Consider the following 23446-nt stretch of genomic DNA (forward strand, 5'->3'; position numbering starts at 1 on the left):
TTCAGCAACACCTGTTTCCACTATGAATAATAGCGCCCAAAATGGTAATTGGAAGTTGTAGTGAATTTGATATTGACATACATGTGTCATCCTCGTGCACAGCGTGTTTAAAATTAACGAAATTATATCATTCATGTATCTTCTACATTACATTGTTTCAAATATTCAGTTAACTCAGACCTTCGGCACCAATAGCTATTATTATTTTTATAAATTTCGAGCAAATCTATACAAGAGTATCTGTACATACACTGTAGCTGTCCATAATTTTGACCTGATATACTAAACGGAAGGAATCCAGTCCACAAACATGCGCTGTCAGCTCTTGGGTAACAACTCCAGTGGCACAGCGGTATGTCTGCGGACTCATACCGCTATATGGTGAGTTTCGATATGTAGCCCATTGTGTAGCTCTGTGCTTAGTTCTAATACAATCAACCAACCAATCAAATATTGAGATCTGACAGTCACACTTACTGCGCACCAACGGCCACCATAGGAGGGTTTGTTTATTTTTAGCGCAAAACCACATTGGAATATTTGCTATGTCCATCTCGGAGAACCGAACCTCGGATTCTAACGTTGCAAGTCCGTAAAACTACTACTGTCACACTGGGTGACTCCTATAGTAGAGAATGGTTTGTTTTTTTTTGTGACATTGTAATTCGTACTTTAAATAATCGGATTAACAGTACTCTGGGATGGCTTAAGTGGCAAAGGAACAATGTTAACTATTGGCTGGCTGGTCTTTATACCGTGGCTGAAACAAACAGATTATATGAACCAATATTAGACAAGATCGCTCTAACTGCGCAATCCTCGTAAAGACTTTAGAAGTTTCATAATTACTGCCAGCATGTGAATCCACTAACCTAATTAATGACAGTTGTCTTGTGAGTAACTAGTGTTATGAATTTTAAGAGACATCTTTGTAACTTATCTTGCCGGTCCTGCATGGCCATGTGGGTTAAGACGTTCGACTCCGTAATCTGAGGGTCGCGGGTTCGAATCCTCGTCGCACCAAACTTGTTCGCACTTCAGCCGCGGGGTTATTATAAGGTGACGATCCATCACGCTATGCATTGGTAAAAGAGTAGCCCAAGAGTTGGCGGTGGGTGGTGATGACTAGGTACCTTCCCTTTAGTCTTACACTGCTAATTTAGGGACGACTAGCACAGATAGCTTTGCGCGAAATTAAAAACAAACAAACTTGTTTTATTTAGTTTTAACCATGTTGTTGTTAAGTTCTATTCATTGTTTAAAATCACTGTAGTAGCTTTGTTGTTGTTATTATTTCACTGAACTACTTCAAAAATAACAGTTTTTTGTTTTGTAAAGCAGAACCATCTCTTGGAGCTTTGGCGCTACTCAAATACTAATTATTTTGGCAAATGTTGCGAAAAACGTTCTGAAATTCAAAATTTGTAAAATTATTGGCAAATTTTAACACCAACGTGTCTTTGTTTTTCGTTAAGCACAAAGCTACACAATGAGATATATATGCTGTGTCTGATTTAAGCCCACAGAATTATTCCTGTACCACTTGGTTGGGGGAACAATTTATGTTACTTAAAACCATGATTAAACAGATTAAAGATGGCTCTTCAGGATCTATAACAAAAGATCATTCATTAAAATAAAAAACAATTCTGTCTGGCTTCATTTCACCTGTTTGTTAACAATTGACGGTCAACAGACCAGAACAGAAGTTAAACGAACGAGGTACTCTGGTCAGTCATTTCTAGATTTTGGGAATAAACACCCTTGTAACTAGCACACTTTAAATAAGTTATTTTACCCTTAATATAATGCAATTAACCTGGCTCAAGCGATAAGACAAGACATTTAAAATGGAACTTGAGATCCTAACATAAATTTGGACGTGTAAAATAAAACTTGAGACGGTGATTCATTCAGCTTTATTAAACCTAGATGAGTAACATAACATAGTTACAGGTTCTCGAGAAGACCGTATAATGAGATAAGTAACAGACTTACGGAACGCTTGAAAGTTGACGTAGATATAGGTGTGTCCTAAGATGACCCAATTGATACTGAAAACCTTCATACCATGTAAAGCACGCAAAGTTTTTGAAGAAGAACTGACATTAAAGAGGTTCTTGGCATTTGAATAAACGGAGAAAGTGGTCATCAACTGTACTGCTTGACCTGTAAGAATATTAGTTTAAAAAATTATATAACAACTAAATAAACAACTGAGGGACGTTCCTAGTATCCACTGTTTTAAAAATAAAGTGGTTTAATCATTTCAACTGTTTAAAATAATTGTGTGAAAACTTTAAAAGTAAATTATTAACACGTCTAAGGGAATAGTAGTTGTTCCCTATAAAATCAGAATATACTCTCAAATGCAGAGTGGTACACTAAAGAAATCCAAAACTACAAGTAACACAACACGTCCTTCTTCGGGGTTAAATTGTCATTTACATGGTTTCTGGTGTAGAACATACTGATCTAGGTAACTAGCAGCTTTTATTGTTGAATACAATCCTTTGAATAGAAATTACGCAATATTTGATTGGACATAATGTGTTCTAAATAGCGCACGTATTTGTTTCTGATGTTGCAAATATTATTTTAAATGGTGATGTCTTTGGTTAGAATGTTCAATATCCTACTACGTATAAAACTGATGTGTTTTTCTTTTTATAAAAAGCAAATGGTTTCAAAGTTGAAAGTTCCTGTTGTAAGAAACAATGCTTAGAGTAGAAACTGTCTTGTTCCTGTTGTATGAAGAAGTGTTTAGAGTAGAAACTGTCTAGTTCCTGTTGTATAAAACAGTGTTTAGAGTAGAAACTGTCTTGTTTTTGTTGTATGAAGCAGAGTTTAGAGTAGAAACTGTCTTGTTCCTGTTGTAAGAAACAATGTTTAGAGTAGAAACTGTCTTGTTTTTGTTGTATGAAGCAGTGTTTAGAGTAGAAACTGTCTTGTTCCTGTTGTATGAAGCAGTGTTTAGAGTAGAAACTGTCTTGTTTTTGTTGTATGAAGCAGTGTTTAGAGTAGAAACTGTCTTGTTCCTGTTGTATGAAGCAGTGTTTAGAGAAGAAACTGTCTTGTTTTTGTTGTATGAAGCAGTGTTTAGAGTAGAAACTGTCTTGTTCCTGTTGTATAAAACAGTTTTTAGAGTAGAGAGTATCTTGTTCCTGTTGTAAGAAACAATGTTTAGAGTAGAAGGTTTCTTGTTCCTGTCGTAAGAAACAGTGTTTAGAGTAGAACTGTCTTGTTCCTGTTGTATGAAACAGTGTTTAGAGTAGAAACTGTCTTGTTTTTGTTGTATGAAGCAGTGTTTAGAGTAGAAACTGTCTTGTTCCTGTTGTATGAAGCAGTGTTTAGAGTAGAAACTGTCTTGTTTTTGTTGTATGAAGCAGTGTCTAGAGTGGAAACTGTCTTGTTTTTGTTGTATGAAGCAGTGTTTAGAGTAGAAACTGTCTTGTTTTTGTTGTATGAAGCAGTGTTTAGAGTAGAAACTGTCTTGTTCCTGTTGTATGAAGCAGTGTTTAGAGTAGAAACTGTCTTGTTTTTGTTGTATGAAGCAGTGTCTAGAGTGGAAACTGTCTTGTTTTTGTTGTATGAAGCAGTGTTTAGAGTAGAAACTGTCTTGTTCCTGTTGTATGAAGCAGTTTTTAGAGTAGAGAGTATCTTGTTCCTGTTGTAAGAAACAGTGTTTAGAGTAGAAAGTGTGTTAATTCTGTTGTAAGAAAGAGTGTTTAGAGTAGCAACTAAGACGTTTGATTTTGTTGTAAGATGGAGCTTACCTTGTTTTCGGAATGGCTGATCCTTCCACCAGATGTAATACAATTCTAGTATCGTTCCCAGCTTACCTTGGTTTTGGATTGGCTGATCCTTCCACCAGATGAAAAAATACTAGCATCGTACCGAGCTTAACTTGTTTTCCGATTTGCTGATCCTTCCACCAGATGTAATACAATTCTAGTATCTTTCCCAGCTTACCTTGTTTTCCGATTGGCTGATCCTTCCACCACATGTAATACAATTCTAGTAAAGTTCTCAGCTTACCATGTTTTTGGATTGGCTGATCCTTCCACCAGATGTAATACAATTCTAGTATCGTTTTTAGCTTATCTTGTTTTTGGATTGGCTGATCCTTCCACCAGATGTAATACAATTCTAGTAAAGTTCTCAGCTTACCATGTTTTTGGATTGGCCGATCCTTCCACCAGATGTAATATAATTCTAGCATCTTTCCCAGCTTACATTGTTTTTGGATTGGCTGACCCTTCCACCAGATGTAATACAATTCTAGTGAAGTTCTCAGCTTACCATGTTTTTGGATTGGCTGATCCTTCCACCAGATGTAATACAATTCTAGCATTGTTCCCAGCTTACCTTGTTTTCCGATTGGCTGATCCTTCCACCAGATGTAATACAATTCTAGTATCGTTCCCAGCTTAGTTTATTTTCCAATTGGCTGTGCCTTCCACCAGATGTAATACAATTCTAGTAAAGTTCTCAGCTTACCATGTTTTTGGATTGGCTGATCCTTCCACCAGATGTAATACAATTCTAGTAAGGTTCTCAGCTTACTATGTTTTTGGATTGGCTGATCCTTCCACCAGATGTAATACAATTCCAGTAAAGTTCTCAGCTTACCATGTTTTTGGATTGGCTGATCCTTTCACCAGATGTAATACAATTCTAGCATCGTTCCCAGCTTACCTTGTTTTCCGATTGGCTGATCCTTCTACATGATGTAATACAATTCTAGTATCGTTCCCAGCTTACTTTATTTTTCAATTGGCTGTGCCTTCCACCAGATGTAATACAATTGTTGCATCGTTCCCAGCTTACCTTGTTTGCCGATTGGCTGATCCTTCCACCAGATATAATACAATTCTAGCATCGTTCCCAGCTTACCTTGTTTTTGGATTGGCTGATCCTTTCACCAGATGTAATACAATTGTAGTAAAGTTCTCAGCTTACCTTGTTTTCCGATTGGCTGATCCTTCCACCAGATGTAATACAATTCTAGTATCGTTCCCAGCTTACCTTATTTTCCGATTGGCTGTGCCTTCCACCAGATGTAATACAATTCTAGCATCGTTCCCAGCTTACCTGGTTTTCCGATTGGCTGATCCTTCCACCAGATATAATACAATTCTAGCATCGTTCCCAGCTTACCTTGTTTGTTGATTGGCTGATCCTTCCACCAGATGTAATGCAATTCTAGCATCTTTCCCAGCTTACCTTGTTTGTTGATTGGCTGATCCTTCCACCAGATGTAATGCAATTCTAGCATCTTTCCCAGCTTACCTTGTTTTTGGATTGGCTGATCCTTCCACCAGATGTAATGCAATTCTAGCATCGTTCCCAGCTTACCTTGTTTTTGGATTGGCTGATCCTTCCACCAGATGTAATACAATTCTAATACCGTTGATGCAGTCAGAAGAACCAGAATTGTTCCCAGTAGTCCACTGTATAATAGAGAAAAATAAAATAGAGATTAACCCTTATAAGGATTTTTTAAATTGTGATCTTCTTTCATTTGAAAGAAATTATTAAATAAAGATTTTCTCAAGTTGCTTTGTTTTTGTTGTTATAACGAGATTTTTGAACCCATACCATCAGAATTAGAAAATAACTATATTTAATTAACTTAATTAGCAGCTGTTTAGGTATTAATGATAATAATAAAATAATATAATATGTAATATAAGTTAATTAAAAAATATGGCAAAAATAATTGATAATTATTTGGTGTTATTAGGTGATCAGATTAAACTAGTGGTAATCCTACGTGTAGTATTTAAAGAGTCCATTACAAATTGGTAATATTATAACGAAAAATCACCAGTAGTTTGGAGAGAAACCTTGAGATTACAGGTTTCTATATATATATATACAAACTAAATGAGAATTCTATAGGTCAAAGAGATGCTACGTCACAGACAAGTGCATGTATTTTTCTGTGACCGTGGCTGAGTTTGAGTTACAAAAAAGATACTCGATGCAAGTTTGCACATTGTCACGGTCTGTCTTCGTTCACAACAGACACAATCAGAACAGTTTGCACATTGTCACGATTTGTCTTCATTCACAATAGACACAATCAGAACAGTTTTCACATTATCACGGTCTTCATTCACAATAAACATCATCAGAACAGTTTGCACATTGTCACGATCTTCATTCACAATAGACACAATCAGAACAGATTGTAGATTGTCACGGTCTGTCTCCATTCACAATAGACACAATCAGAACAGTTTGCATATTATCACGGTCTTCATTCACAATTGACACAATCAGAACAGTTTGCACAGTGTCACGGTCTGTTTTCATTCAAAATAGACACAATCAGAACAATTTGCATATTGTCACGGTCTTCATTCACAATAGGCACAATCAGAACAGTTTCCACATTGTCACGGTCTTCATTCACAATAGACACAATCAGAACAGTTTGCACATTGTCACGGTCTTCATTCACAATAGACACAATCAGAACAGATTGCATATTATTACGGTTATCATTCACAATTGACACAATCAGAACAGTTTGCACAGTGTCACGGTCTGTTTTCATTCAGAATAGACACAATCAGAACAGTTTGCATATTGTCACGGTCTTCATTCACAATAGACACAATCAGAACAGTTTGCACATTGTCACGGTCTGTTTTCATTCAGAATAGGCACAATCAGAACAGTTTGCATATTGTCACGGTCTTCATTCACAATAGACACAATCAGAACAGTTTGCACAATGTCACGGTCTGTTTTCATTCAGAATAGGCACAATCAGAACAGTTTGCATATTGTCACGGTCTTCATTCACAATAGACACAATCAGAACAGTTTGCACATTGTCACGATCTTCACACAATAGACACAATCAGAACAGTTTGCACATTGTCACGGTCTTCATTCACAATAGACACAATCAGAACAGATTGTAGATTGTCACGGTCTGTCTCCATTCACAATAGACACAATCAGAACAGTTTGCATATTATCACGGTCTTCATTCACAATTGACACAATCAGAACAGTTTGCACATTGTCACGGTCTGTTTTCATTCAAAATAGACACAATCAGAACAGTTTGCATATTGTCACGGTCTTCATTCACAATAGACACAATCAGAACAGTTTGCACATTGTCACGGTCTTCATTCACAATAGACACAATCAGAACAGTTTGCACATTGTCACGGTCTTCATTCACAATACACACAATCAGAACAGATTGCATTTTATTACGGTTATCATTCACAATTGACACAATCAGAACAGTTTGCACATTGTCACGGTCTGTTTTCATTCAGAATAGACACAATCAGAACAGTTTGCATATTGTCACGGTCTTCATTCACAATAGACACAATCAGAACAGTTTGCACATTGTCACGGTCTGTTTTCATTCAGAATAGGCACAATCAGAACAGTTTGCATATTGTCACGGTCTTCATTCACAATAGACACAATCAGAACAGTTTGCACATTGTCACGATCTTCATTCACAATAGACACAATCAGAACAGTTTGCACATTGTCACGGTCTTCATTCACAATAGACACAATCAGAACAGATTGTAGATTGTCACGGTCTGTCTTCATTCACAATAGACACAATCAGAACAGTTTGCATATTGTCACGGTCTTCATTCACAATAGACACAATCAGAACAGTTTGCACATTGTCACGGTCTGTTTTCATTCACAATAGACACAATCAGAACAGTTTGCATATTGTCACGGTCTTCATTCACAATAGACACAATCAGAACAGTTTGCACATTGTCACGGTCTTCATTCACAATAGACACAATCAGAACAGTTTGCACATTGTCACGGTCTATCTTCATTCACAATAGACACAATCAGAACAGTTTGCACATTGTCACGGTCTTCATTCACAAATAGACACAATCAGAACAGTTTGCACATTGTCACGGTCTTCATTCACAATAGACACAATCAGAACAGTTTGCACATTGTCACGGTCTTCATTCATAATAGACACAATCAGAACAGTTTGCACATTGTCACGGTCTGTTTTCATTCAGAATAGACACAATCAGAACAGTTTGCATATTGTCACGGTCTTCATTCACAATAGACACAATCAGAACAGTTTGCACATTGTCACGGTCTGTCTTCATTCACAATAGACACAATCAGAACAGTTTGCACATTGTCACGGTCTTCATTCACAATAGACACAATCAGAACAGACACAATTTGTACATTGTCACGGTCTGTCTTCATTCACAATAGACACAATCAGAACAGTTTGCATTTTGTCACGGTCTTCATTCACAATAGACACAATCAGAACAGTTTGCACATTGTCACGGTCTTCATTCACAATAGACACAATCAGAACAGATTGCACATTGTCACGGTCTTCATTCACAATAGACACAATCAGAACAGTTTGCACATTGTCACGGTCTTCATTCACAATAGACACAATCAGAACAGTTTGCACATTGTCACGGTCTTCATTCACAATAGACACAATCAGAACAGTTTGCACATTGTCACGGTCTTCATTCACAATAGACACAATCAGAACAGTTTGCACATTGTCACGGTCTTCATTCACAATAGACACAATCAGAACAGTTTGTACATTGTCACGGTTTTCATTCACAATAGACACAATCAGAACAGTTTGCACATTGTCACGGTCTTCATTCACAATAGACACAATCAGAACAGTTTGCACATTGTCACGGTCTTCATTCACAATAGACACAATCAGAACAGTTTGCACATTGTCACGGTCTGTTTTCATTCAGAATAGACACAATCAGAACAGTTTGCATATTGTCACGGTCTTCATTCACAATAGACACAATCAGAACAGTTTGCACATTGTCACGGTCTTCATTCACAATAGACACAATCAGAACAGTTTGCACATTGTCACGGTCTTCATTCACAATAGACACAATCAGAACAGATTGTACATTGTCACGGTCTGTCTTCATTCACAATAGACACAATCAGAACAGTTTGCACATTGTCACGGTCTTCATTCACAATAGACACAATCAGAACAGTTTGCACATTGTCACGGTCTGTTTTCATTCAATAGACACAATAAGAACAGTTTGCACATTGTCACGGTCTTCATTCACAATAGACACAATCAGAACAGTTTGCACATTGTCACGGTCTTCATTCACAATAGACACAATCAGAACAGTTTGCACATTGTCACGGTCTTCATTCACAATAGACACAATCAGAACAGTTTGCATATTGTCACGGTCTATCTAAATTCACAATAGACACAATCAGAACAGTTTGCACATTGTCACGGTCTGTTTTCATTCAGAATAGACACAATCAGAACAGTTTGCATATTGTCACGGTCTTCATTCACAATAGACACAATCAGAACAGTTTGCACATTGTCACGGTCTTCATTCATTCACATAGACACAATCAGAACAGTTTGCACATTGTCACGGTTCATTCAATAGACACAATCAGAACAGTTTGCACATTGTCACGGTCTTCATTCACAATAGACACAATCAGAACAGTTTGCATATTGTCACGGTCTTCATTCACAATAGACACAATCAGAACAGATTGCACATTGTCACGGTCTGTCTTCATTCACAATAGACACAATCAGAACAGTTTGCACATTGTCACGGTCTTCATTCACAATAGACACAATCAGAACAGTTTGCACATTGTCACGGTCTGTCTTCATTCACAATAGACACAATCAGAACAGTTTGCACATTGTCACGGTCTTCATTCACAATAGACACAATCAGAACAGTTTGCACATTGTCACGGTCTGTCTTCATTCACAATAGACACAATCAGAACAGTTTGCACATTGTCACGGTCTTCATTCACAATAGACACAATCAGAACAGTTTGCACATTGTCACGGTCTTCATTCACAATAGACACAATCAGAACAGTTTGCACATTGTCACGGTCTGTTTTCATTCACAATAGACACAATCAGAACAGTTTGCATATTGTCACGGTCTTCATTCACAATAGACACAATCAGAACAGTTTGCACATTGTCACGGTCTTCATTCACAATAGACACAATCAGAACATTTTCACATTGTCACGGTCTATCTTCATTCACAATAGACACAATCAGAACAGTTTGCACATTGTCACGGTCTTCATTCACAATAGACACAATCAGAACAGTTTGCACATTGTCACGGTCTTCATTCACAATAGACACAATCAGAACAGTTTGCACATTGTCACGGTCTTCATTCACAATAGACACAATCAGAACAGTTTGCATTGTCACGGTTGTCACGGTCTTCTTCATTCACAATAGACACAATCAGAACAGTTTGCACATTGTCACGGTCTTCATTCACAATAGACACAATCAGAACAGTTTGCACATTGTCACGGTCTTCATTCACAATAGACACAATCAGAACAGTTTGCACATTGTCACGGTCTTCATTCACAATAGACACAATCAGAACAGTTTGCACATTGTCACGGTCTTCATTCACAATAGACACAATCAGAACAGTTTGCACATTGTCACGGTCTTCATTCACAATAGACACAATCAGAACAGTTTGCACATTGTCACGGTCTTCATTCACAATAGACACAATCAGAACAGTTTGCACATTGTCACGGTCTTCATTCATTGACACAATCACGGTCACATTCACGGTCTGTTTCACGGTCTTCATTCACAATAGACACAATCAGAACAGTTTGCACATTGTCACGGTCTTCATTCACAATAGACACAATCAGAACAGTTTGCACATTGTCACGGTCTTCATTCACAATAGACACAATCAGAACAGTTTGCACATTGTCACGGTCTTCATTCACAATAGACACAATCAGAACAGTTTGCACATTGTCACGGTCTTCATTCACAATAGACACAATCAGAACAGTTTGCACATTGTCACGGTCTTCATTCACAATAGACACAATCAGAACAGTTTGCACATTGTCACGGTCTTCATTCACAATAGACACAATCAGAACAGTTTGCACATTGTCACGGTCTTCATTCACAATAGACACAATCAGAACAGTTTGCACATTGTCACGGTCTTCATTCACAATAGACACAATCAGAACAGTTTGCACATTGTCACGGTCTTCATTCACAATAGACACAATCAGAACAGTTTGCACATTGTCACGGTCTTCATTCACAATAGACACAATCAGAACAGTTTGCACATTGTCACGGTCTTCATTCACAATAGACACAATCAGAACAGTTTGCACATTGTCACGGTCTGTCACGAACAGTCTTCATTCACAATAGACACAATCAGAACAGTTTGCACATTGTCACGGTCTTTCATTCACAATAGACACAATCAGAACAGTTTGCACATTGTCACGGTCTTCATTCACAATAGACACAATCAGAACAGTTTGCACATTGTCACGGTCTTCATTCACAATAGACACAATCAGAACAGTTTGCACATTGTCACGGTCTTCATTCACAATAGACACAATCAGAACAGTTTGCACATTGTCACGGTCTTCATTCACAATAGACACAATCAGAACAGTTTGCACATTGTCACGGTCTTCATTCACAATAGACACAATCAGAACAGTTTGCACATTGTCACGGTCTTCATTCACAATAGACACAATCAGAACAGTTTGCACATTGTCACGGTCTTCATTCACAATAGACACAATCAGAACAGTTTGCACATTGTCACGGTCTTCATTCACAATAGACACAATCAGAACAGATTGTACATTGTCACGGTCTGTCTTCATTCACAATAGACACAATCAGAACAGTTTGCACATTGTCACGGTCTTCATTCACAATAGACACAATCAGAACAGTTTGCACATTGTCACGGTCTTCATTCACAATAGACACAATCAGAACAGTTTGCACATTGTCACGGTCTTCATTCACAATAGACACAATCAGAACAGTTTGCACATTGTCACGGTCTTGTCACGGTTCATTCACAATAGACACAATCAGAACAGTTTGCACATTGTCACGGTCTTCATTCACAATAGACACAATCAGAACAGTTTGCACATTGTCACGGTCTTCATTCACAATAGACACAATCAGAACAGTTTGTCATTGTCACGGTCTTCATTCACAATAGACACAATCAGAACAGTTTGCACATTGTCACGGTCTTCATTCACAATAGACACAATCAGAACAGTTTGCACATTGTCACGGTCTTCATTCACAATAGACACAATCAGAACAGTTTGCACATTGTCACGGTCTGTTTTCATTCAGAATAGACACAATCAGAACAGTTTGCACATTGTCACGGTCTGTTTTCATTCAGAATAGGCACAATCAGAACAGTTTGCATATTGTCACGGTCTTCATTCACAATAGACACAATCAGAACAGATTTGCATTGTCACGGTCTTCTTCATTCATTGTCACGGTCTTCATTCACAATAGACACAATCAGAACAGTTTGCACATTGTCACGGTCTTCATTCACAATAGACACAATCAGAACAGTTTGCACATTGTCACGGTCTGTCTTCATTCACAATAGACACAATCAGAACAGTTTGCACATTGTCACGGTCTTCATTCACAATAGACACAATCAGAACAGTTTGCACATTGTCACGGTCTTCATTCACAATAGACACAATCAGAACAGTTTGCACATTGTCACGGTCTTCATTCATTCAATCAAACAGTTCAGAACAGTTTGCACATTGTCACGGTCTTCATTCACAATAGACACAATCAGAACAGTTTGCACATTGTCACGGTCTTCATTCACAATAGACACAATCAGAACAGTTTGCACATTGTCACGGTCTTCATTCACAATAGACACAATCAGAACAGTTTGCACATTGTCACGGTCTTCATTCACAATAGACACAATCAGAACAGTTTGCACATTGTCACGGTCTTCATTCACAATAGACACAATCAGAACAGTTTGCATTGTCACGGTCTTCATTCACAATAGACACAATCAGAACAGTTTGCACATTGTCACGGTCTTCATTCACAATAGACACAATCAGAACAGTTTGCACATTGTCACGGTCTTCATTCACAATAGACACAATCAGAACAGTTTGCACATTGTCACGGTCTTCATTCACAATAGACACAATCAGAACAGTTTGCACATTGTCACGGTCTTCATTCACAATAGACACAATCAGAACAGTTTGCACATTGTCACGGTCTTCATTCACAATAGACACAATCAGAACAGTTTGCACATTGTCACGGTCTTCATTCACAATAGACACAATCAGAACAGTTTGCACATTGTCACGGTCTTCATTCACAATAGACACAATCAGAACAGTTTGCACATTGTCACGGTCTTCATTCACAATAGACACAATCAGAACAGTTTGCACATTGTCACGGTCTTCATTCACAATAGACACAATCAGAACAGTTTGTCACGGTCTTCATTGTCACAGGTCACGGTTCATTCACAATAGACACAATCAGAACAGTTTGCACATTGTCACGGTCTTCATTCACAATAGACACAATCAGAACAGTTTGCACATTGTCACGGTCTTCATTCACAATAGACACAATCAGAACAGTTTGCACATTGTCACGGTCTTCATTCACAATAGACACAATCAGAACAGTTTGCACATTGTCACGGTCTTCATTCACAATAGACACAATCAGAACAGTTTGCACATTGTCACGGTCTGTCTTCATTCACAATAGACACAATCAGAACAGTTTGCACATTGTCACGGTCTTCATTCACAATAGACACAATCAGAACAGTTTGCACATTGTCACGGTCTTCATTCACAATAGACACAATCAGAACAGTTTGCACATTGTCACGGTCTTCATTCACAATAGACACAATCAGAACAGTTTGCACATTGTCACGGTCTTCATTCACAATAGACACAATCAGAACAGTTTGCACATTGTCACGGTCTTCAGTTCATTCACAATAGACACAATCAGAACAGTTTGCACATTGTCACGGTCTTCATTCACAATAGACACAATCAGAACAGTTTGCACATTGTCACGGTCTTCATTCACAATAGACACAATCAGAACAGTTGCACATTGTCACGGTCTTCATTCACAATAGACACAATCAGAACAGTTTGCACGGTCTTCATTCACAATAGACACAATCAGAACAGTTTGCACATTGTCACGGTCTGTTTCATTCACAATAGACACAATCAGAACAGTTTGCACATTGTCACGGTCTTCATTCACAATAGACACAATCAGAACAGTTTGCACATTGTCACGGTCTTCATTCACAATAGACACAATCAGAACAGTTTGCACATTGTCACGGTCTTCATGTCAGAACAGGTTGTCACGGTCTTCATTCACAATAGACACAATCAGAACAGTTTGCACATTGTCACGGTCTTCATTCACAATAGACACAATCAGAACAGTTTGCACATTGTCACGGTCTTCATTCACAATAGACACAATCAGAACAGTTTGCACATTGTCACGGTCTTCATTCACAATAGACACAATCAGAACAGTTTGCACATTGTCACGGTCTTCATTCACAATAGACACAATCAGAACAGTTTGCACATTGTCACGGTCTTCATTCACAATAGACACAATCAGAACAGTTTGCACATTGTCACGGTCTTCATTCACAATAGACACAATCAGAACAGTTTGCACATTGTCACGGTCTTCATTCACAATAGACACAATCAGAACAGTTTGCACATTGTCACGGTCTTCATTCACAATAGACACAATCAGAACAGTTTGCACATTGTCACGGTCTTCATTCACAATAGACACAATCAGAACAGTTTGCACATTGTCACGGTCTGTTTTCATTCACAATAGACACAATAAGAACAGTTTGCACATTGTCACGGTCTTCATTCACAATAGACACAATCAGAACAGTTTGCACATTGTCACGGTCTTCATTCACAATAGACACAATCATTCACAATAGACACAATCAGAACAGTTTGCACATTGTCACGGTCTTCATTCACAATAGACACAATCAGAACAGTTTGCACATTGTCACGGTCTTCATTCACAATAGACACAATCAGAACAGTTTGCACATTGTCACGGTCTTCATTCACAATAGACACAATCAGAACAGTTTGCACATTGTCACGGTCTTCATTCACAATAGACACAATCAGAACAGTTTGCACATTGTCACGGTCTTCATTCACAATAGACACAATCAGAACAGTTTGCACATTGTCACGGTCTTCATTCACAATAGACACAATCAGAACAGTTTGCACATTGTCACGGTCTTCATTCACAATAGACACAATCAGAACAGTTTGCACATTGTCACGGTCTTCATTCACAATAGACACAATCAGAACAGTTTGCACATTGTCACGGTCTTCATTCACAATAGACACAATCAGAACAGTTTGCACATTGTCACGGTCTGTTTTCATTCACAATAGACACAATCAGAACAGTTTGCACATTGTCACGGTCTTCATTCACAATAGACACAATCAGAACAGTTTGCACATTGTCACGGTCTTCATTCACAATAGACACAATCAGAACAGTTTGCATTGTCACGGTCTGTCATTCACAATAGACACAATCAGAACAGTCTTGTCACGGTCTCATTCACAATAGACACAATCAGAACAGTTTGCACATTGTCACGGTCTTCATTCATTCAGAATAGACACAATCAGAACAGTTTGCACATTGTCACGGTCTTCATTCACAATAGACACAATCAGAACAGTTTGCACATTGTCACGGTCTTCATTCACAATAGACACAATCAGAACAGTTTGCACATTGTCACGGTCTTCATTCACAATAGACACAATCAGAACAGTTTGCACATTGTCACGGTCTTCATTCACAATAGACACAATCAGAACAGTTTGCACATTGTCACGGTCTTCATTCACAATAGACACAATCAGAACAGTTTGCACATTGTCACGGTCTCTTCATTCACAATAGACACAATCAGAACAGCACATTGTCACATTGTCACGGTCTTTCATTCACAATAGACACAATCAGAACAGTTTGCACATTGTCACGGTCTTCATTCACAATAGACACAATCAGAACAGTTTGCATTCACGGTCTTCAATAGACACAATCAGAACAGTTTGCACATTGTCACGGTCTTCATTCACAATAGACACAATCAGAACAGTTTGCACATTGTCACGGTCTTCATTCACAATAGACACAATCAGAACAGTTTGCACATTGTCACGGTCTTCATTCACAATAGACACAATCAGAACAGTTTGCACATTGTCACGGTCTTCATTCACAATAGACACAATCAGAACAGTTTGCACATTGTCACGGTCTTCATTCAGACACAATCAGAACAGTTTGCACATTGTCACGGTCTTCATTCACAATAGACACAATCAGAACAGTTTGCACATTGTCACGGTCTTCATTCACAATAGACACAATCAGAACAGTTTGCACATTGTCACGGTCTTCATTCACAATAGACACAATCAGAACAGTTGCACATTGTCACGGTCTTCATTCACAATAGACACAATCAGAACAGTTTGCACATTGTCACGGTCTTCATTCACAATAGACACAATCAGAACAGTTTGCACATTGTCACGGTCTTCATTCACAATAGACACAATCAGAACAGTTTGCACATTGTCACGGTCTGTCATTCACAATAGACACAATCAGAACAGTTTGCACATTGTCACGGTCTTCATTCACAATAGACACAATCAGAACAGTTTGCACATTGTCACGGTCTTCATTCAGAATAGACACAATCAGAACAGTCACACGGTCTTCATTCAGACACAATCAGAACAGTTTGCACATTGTCACGGTCTTCATTCACAATAGACACAATCAGAACAGTTTGCACATTGTCACGGTCTTCATTCACAATAGACACAATCAGAACAGTTTGCACATTGTCACGGTCTTCATTCACAATAGACACAATCAGAACAGTTTGCACATTGTCACGGTCTTCATTCACAATAGACACAATCAGAACAGTTTGCACATTGTCACGGTCTTCATTCACAATAGACACAATCAGAACAGTTTGCACATTGTCACGGTCTTCATTCACAATAGACACAATCAGAACAGTTTGCACATTGTCACGGTCTTCATTCACAATAGACACAATCAGAACAGTTTGCACATTGTCACGGTCTTCATTCATTCAATAGACACAATCAGAACAGTTTGCACATTGTCACGGTCTTCATTCACAATAGACACAATCAGAACAGTTTGCACATTGTCACGGTCTGTTTTCATTCACAATAGACACAATCAGAACAGTTTGCACATTGTCACGGTCTTCATTCACAATAGACACAATCAGAACAGTTTGCACATTGTCACGGTCTTCATTCACAATAGACACAATCAGAACAGTTTGCACATTGTCACGGTCTTCATTCACAATAGACACAATCAGAACAGTTTGCACATTGTCACGGTTGTCATTCACGGTCTTCATTCACAATAGACACAATCAGAACAGTTTGCACATTGTCACGGTCTTCATTCACAATAGACACAATCAGAACAGTTTGCACATTGTCACGGTCTTCATTCACAATAGACACAATCAGAACAGTTTGCACATTGTCACGGTCTTCATTCACAATAGACACAATCAGAACAGTTTGCACATTGTCACGGTCTTCATTCACAATAGACACAATCAGAACAGTTTGCACATTGTCACGGTCTTCATTCACAATAGACACAATCAGAACAGTTTGCATTGTCACGGTCTTCATTCACAATAGACACAATCAGAACAGTTTGCACATTGTCACGGTCTTCATTCACAATAGACACAATCAGAACAGTTTGCACATTGTCACGGTCTTCATTCACAATAGACACAATCAGAACAGTTTGCACATTGTCACGGTCTTCATTCACAATAGACACAATCAGAACAGTTTGTCACATTCACAATAGACACAATCAGAACAGGTCTTCATTCACAATAGACACAATCAGAACAGTTTGCACATTGTCACGGTCTTCATTCACAATAGACACAATCAGAACAGTTTGCACATTGTCACGGTCTTCATTCACAATAGACACAATCAGAACAGTTTGCACATTGTCACGGTCTTCATTCACAATAGACACAATCAGAACAGTTTGCAATTGTCACGGTCTTCATTCACAATAGACACAATCAGAACAGTTTGCACATTGTCACGGTCTTCATTCACAATAGACACAATCAGAACAGTTTGCACATTGTCACGGTCTTCATTCACAATAGACACAATCAGAACAGTTTGCACATTGTCACGGTCTTCATTCACAATAGACACAATCAGAACAGTTTGCACATTGTCACGGTCTTCATTCACAATAGACACAATCAGAACAGTTTGCACATTGTCACGGTCTTCATTCACAATAGACACAATCAGAACAGTTTGCACATTGTCACGGTCTTCATTCATTCACAATAGACACAATCAGAACAGTTTGCACATTGTCACGGTCTTCATTCACAATAGACACAATCAGAACAGTTTGCACATTGTCACGGTCTTCATTCACAATAGACACAATCAGAACAGTTTGCACATTGTCACGGTCTTCATTCACAATAGACACAATCAGAACAGTTTGCACATTGTCACGGTCTTCATTCACAATAGACACAATCAGAACAGTTTGCACACGGTCTTCATTGTCACGGTTCTAGACACAATCAGAACAGTTTGCACATTGTCACGGTCTTCATTCACAATAGACACAATCAGAACAGTTTGCACATTGTCACGGTCTTCATTCACAATAGACACAATCAGAACAGTTTGCACATTGTCACGGTCTTCATTCACAATAGACACAATCAGAACAGTTTGCACATTGTCACGGTCTTCATTCACAATAGACACAATCAGAACAGTTTGCACATTGTCACGGTCTTCATTCATTCACAATAGACACAATCAGAACAGTTTGCACATTGTCACGGTCTTCATTCACAATAGACACAATCAGAACAGTTTGCACATTGTCACGGTCTTCATTCACAATAGACACAATCAGAACAGCATAGGTCACACAATCAGAACAGTTTGCACATTGTCACGGTCTTCATTCACAATAGACACAATCAGAACAGTTTGCACATTGTCACGGTCTTCATTCACAATAGACACAATCAGAACAGTTTGCACATTGTCACGGTCTTCATTCACAATAGACACAATCAGAACAGTTTGCACATTGTCACGGTCTTCATTCACAATAGACACAATCAGAACAGTTTGCACATTGTCACGGTCTTCATTCACAATAGACACAATCAGAACAGTTTGCACATTGTCACGGTCTTCATTCACAATAGACACAATAGAACACATTGTCATCAGAACAGTTTGCACATTGTCACGGTCTTCATTCACAATAGACACAATCAGAACAGTTTGCACATTGTCACGGTCTTCATTCACAATAGACACAATCAGAACAGTTTGCACATTGTCACGGTCTTCATTCACAATAGACACAATCAGAACAGTTTGCACATTGTCACGGTCTTCATTCACAATAGACACAATCAGAACAGTTTGCACATTGTCACGGTCTTCATTCACAATAGACACAATCAGAACAGTTTGCACATTGTCACGGTCTTCATTCACAATAGACACAATCAGAACAGTTTGCACATTGTCACGGTCTTCATTCACAATAGACACAATCAGAACAGTTTGCACATTGTCACGGTCTTCATTCACAATAGACACAATCAGAACAGTTTGCACATTGTCACGTCTGTCTTCATTCACACAATCAGAACAGTTTGCACACGGTCTTCATTCACAATCAATCAGAACAGTTTGCACATTGTCACGGTCTTCATTCACAATAGACACAATCAGAACAGTTTGCACATTGTCACGGTCTGTCTTCATTCACAATAGACACAATCAGAACAGTTTGCACATTGTCACGGTCTTCATTCACAATAGACACAATCAGAACAGTTTGCACATTGTCACGGTTGTCACGGTCTTTGCACATTGTCACGGTCTTCATTCACAATAGACACAATCATTTGTCACAATAGACACAATCAGAACAGTTTGCACATTGTCACGGTCTTCATTCACAATAGACACAATCAGAACAGTTTGCACATTGTCACGGTCTTCATTCACAATAGACACAATCAGAACAGTTTGCACATTGTCACGGTCTTCATTCACAATAGACACAATCAGAACAGTTTGCACATTGTCACGGTCTTCATTCACAATAGACACAATCAGAACAGTTTGCACATTGTCACGGTCTTCATTCACAATAGACACAATCAGAACAGTTTGCACATTGTCACGGTCTTCATTCACAATAGACACAATCAGAACAGTTTGCACATTGTCACGGTCTTCATTCACAATAGACACAATCAGAACAGTTTGCACATTGTCACGGTCTGTTTCATTCACAATAGACACAATCAGAACAGTTTGCACATTGTCACGGTCTTCATTCACAATAGACACAATCAGAACAGTTTGCACATTGTCACGGTCTTCATTCACAATAGACACAATCAGAACAGTTTGCACATTGTCACGGTCTGTCTTCTTCATTCACAATAGACACAATCAGAACAGTTTGCACATTGTCACGGTCTTCATTCACAATAGACACAATCAGAACAGTTTGCACATTGTCACGGTCTTCATTCACAATAGACACAATCAGAACAGTTTGCACATTGTCACGGTCTTCATTCACAATAGACACAATCAGAACAGTTTGCACATTGTCACGGTCTTCATTCACAATAGACACAATCAGAACAGTTTGCAGTCACGGTCTTCATTCACAATAGACACAATCAGAACAGTTTGCACATTGTCACGGTCTTCATTCACAATAGACACAATCAGAACAGTTTGCACATTGTCACGGTCTTCATTCACAATAGACACAATCAGAACAGTTTGCACATTGTCACGGTCTTCATTCACAATAGACACAATCAGAACAGTTTGCAATTGTCACGGTCTTCATTCACAATAGACACAATGAACAGTTTGCACATCTTCATTCACAATAGACACGGTCTTCATTCACAATAGACACAATCAGAACAGTTTGCACATTGTCACGGTCTTCATTCACAATAGACACAATCAGAACAGTCACATTGTCACGGTCTTCATTCACAATAGACACAATCAGAACAGTTTGCACATTGTCACGGTCTTCATTCACAATAGACACAATCAGAACAGTTTGCACATTGTCACGGTCTTCATTCACAATAGACACAATCAGAACAGTTTGCACATTGTCACGGTCTTCATTCACAATAGACACAATCAGAACAGTTTGCACATTGTCACGGTCTTCATTCACAATAGACACAATCAGAACAGTTTGCACATTGTCACGGTCTTCATTCACAATAGACACAATCAGAACAGTTTGCACATTGTCACGGTCTTCATTCACAATAGACACAATCAGAACAGTTTGCACATTGTCACGGTTGTCACGACACAATCAGAACAGTTTGCATTTGTCACGGTCTTCATTCACAATAGACACAATCAGAACAGTTTGCACATTGTCACGGTCTTCATTCACAATAGACACAATCAGAACAGTTTGCACATTGTCACGGTCTTCATTCACAATAGACACAATCAGAACAGTTTGCACATTGTCACGGTCTTCATTCACAATAGACACAATCAGAACAGTTTGCACATTGTCACGGTCTTCATTCACAATAGACACAATCAGAACAGTTTGCACATTGTCACGTCTGTCTTCATTCACAATAGACACAATCAGAACAGTTTGCACATTGTCACGGTCTTCATTCACAATAGACACAATCAGAACAGTTTGCACATTGTCACGGTCTTCATTCACAATAGACACAATCAGAACAGTTTGCACATTGTCACGGTCTTCATTCACAATAGACACAATCAGAACAGTTTGCACATTGTCACGGTCTTCATTCACAATAGACACAATCAGAACAGTTTGCACATTGTCACGGTCTTCATTCACAATAGACACAATCAGAACAGTTTGCACATTGTCACGGTCTTCATTCACAATAGACACAATCAGAACAGTTTGCACATTGTCACGGTCTTCATTCACAATAGACACAATCAGAACAGTTTGCACATTGTCACGGTCTTCATTCACAATAGACACAATCAGAACAGTTTGCACATTGTCACGGTCTTCATTCACAATAGACACAATCAGAACAGTTTGCACATTGTCACGGTCTTCATTCACAATAGACACAATCAGAACAGTTTGCACATTGTCACGGTCTTCATTCACAATAGACACAATCAGAACAGTTTGCACATTGTCACGGTCTTCATTCACAATAGACACAATCAGAACAGTTTGCACATTGTCACGGTCTTCATTCACAATAGACACAATCAGAACAGTTTGCACATTGTCACGGTCTTCATTCACAATAGACACAATCAGAACAGTTTGCACACGGTTGTAGACACAATCAGAACAGTTTGCACATTGTCACGGTCTTCATTCACAATAGACACAATCAGAACAGTTTGCACATTGTCACGGTCTTCATTCACAATAGACACAATCAGAACAGTTTGCACATTGTCACGGTCTTTCATTCACAATAGACACAATCAGAACAGTTTGCACATTGTCACGGTCTTCATTCACAATAGACACAATCAGAACAGTTTGCACATTGTCACGGTCTTCATTCACAATAGACACAATCAGAACAGTTTGCACATTGTCACGGTCTTCATTCACAATAGACACAATCAGAACAGTTTGCACATTGTCACGGTCTTCATTCACAATAGACACAATCAGAACAGTTTGCACATTGTCACGGTCTTCATTCACAATAGACACAATCAGAACAGTTTGCACATTGTCACGGTCTTCATTCACAATAGACACAATCAGAACAGTTTGCACATTGTCACGGTCTTCATTCACAATAGACACAATCAGAACAGTTTGCACATTGTCACGGTCTTCATTCATTCACAATAGACACAATCAGAACACGGTCTTCATTCACAATAGACACAATCAGAACAGTTTGCACATTGTCACGGTCTTCATTCACAATAGACACAATCAGAACAGTTTGCACATTGTCACGGTCTGTCTTCATTCACAATAGACACAATCAGAACAGTTTGCACATTGTCACGGTCTTCATTCACAATAGACACAATCAGAACAGTTTGCACATTGTCACGGTCTTCATTCACAATAGACACAATCAGAACAGTTTGCACATTGTCACGGTCTTCATTCACAATAGACACAATCAGAACAGTTTGTCACATTGTCACGGTCTGTCATTCACAATAGACACAATCAGAACAGTTTGCACATTGTCACGGTCTTCATTCACAATAGACA

General features: G+C 38.6%; 1 protein-coding gene across 2 annotated transcripts in view; it reads right to left on the minus strand.

Moving 5' to 3' along the window:
* The window catches only part of LOC143228825 (nose resistant to fluoxetine protein 6-like), a 91948-nt gene that overhangs the window by 25703 nt on the left and 42799 nt on the right, over nt 1-23446 (minus strand). Inside the window, exons 3-4 of one of the 2 annotated variants that reach the window (XM_076460201.1) lie at nt 5359-5453; nt 1999-2169 (exon numbers count right to left, since the gene is read on the minus strand). In XM_076460201.1, coding sequence (XP_076316316.1) covers nt 1999-2169; nt 5359-5453 — 266 coding nt within the window. Of the gene's footprint in view, nt 1-1998; nt 2170-4896; nt 4948-5358; nt 5454-23446 lie in introns of those variants that run through there. The other variant, XM_076460202.1, reaches the window with a different exon arrangement.

The sequence above is a fragment of the Tachypleus tridentatus genome, chromosome 10 (assembly GCF_004210375.1).
Source record: "Tachypleus tridentatus isolate NWPU-2018 chromosome 10, ASM421037v1, whole genome shotgun sequence".
Taxonomy (NCBI): domain Eukaryota; kingdom Metazoa; phylum Arthropoda; class Merostomata; order Xiphosura; family Limulidae; genus Tachypleus; species Tachypleus tridentatus.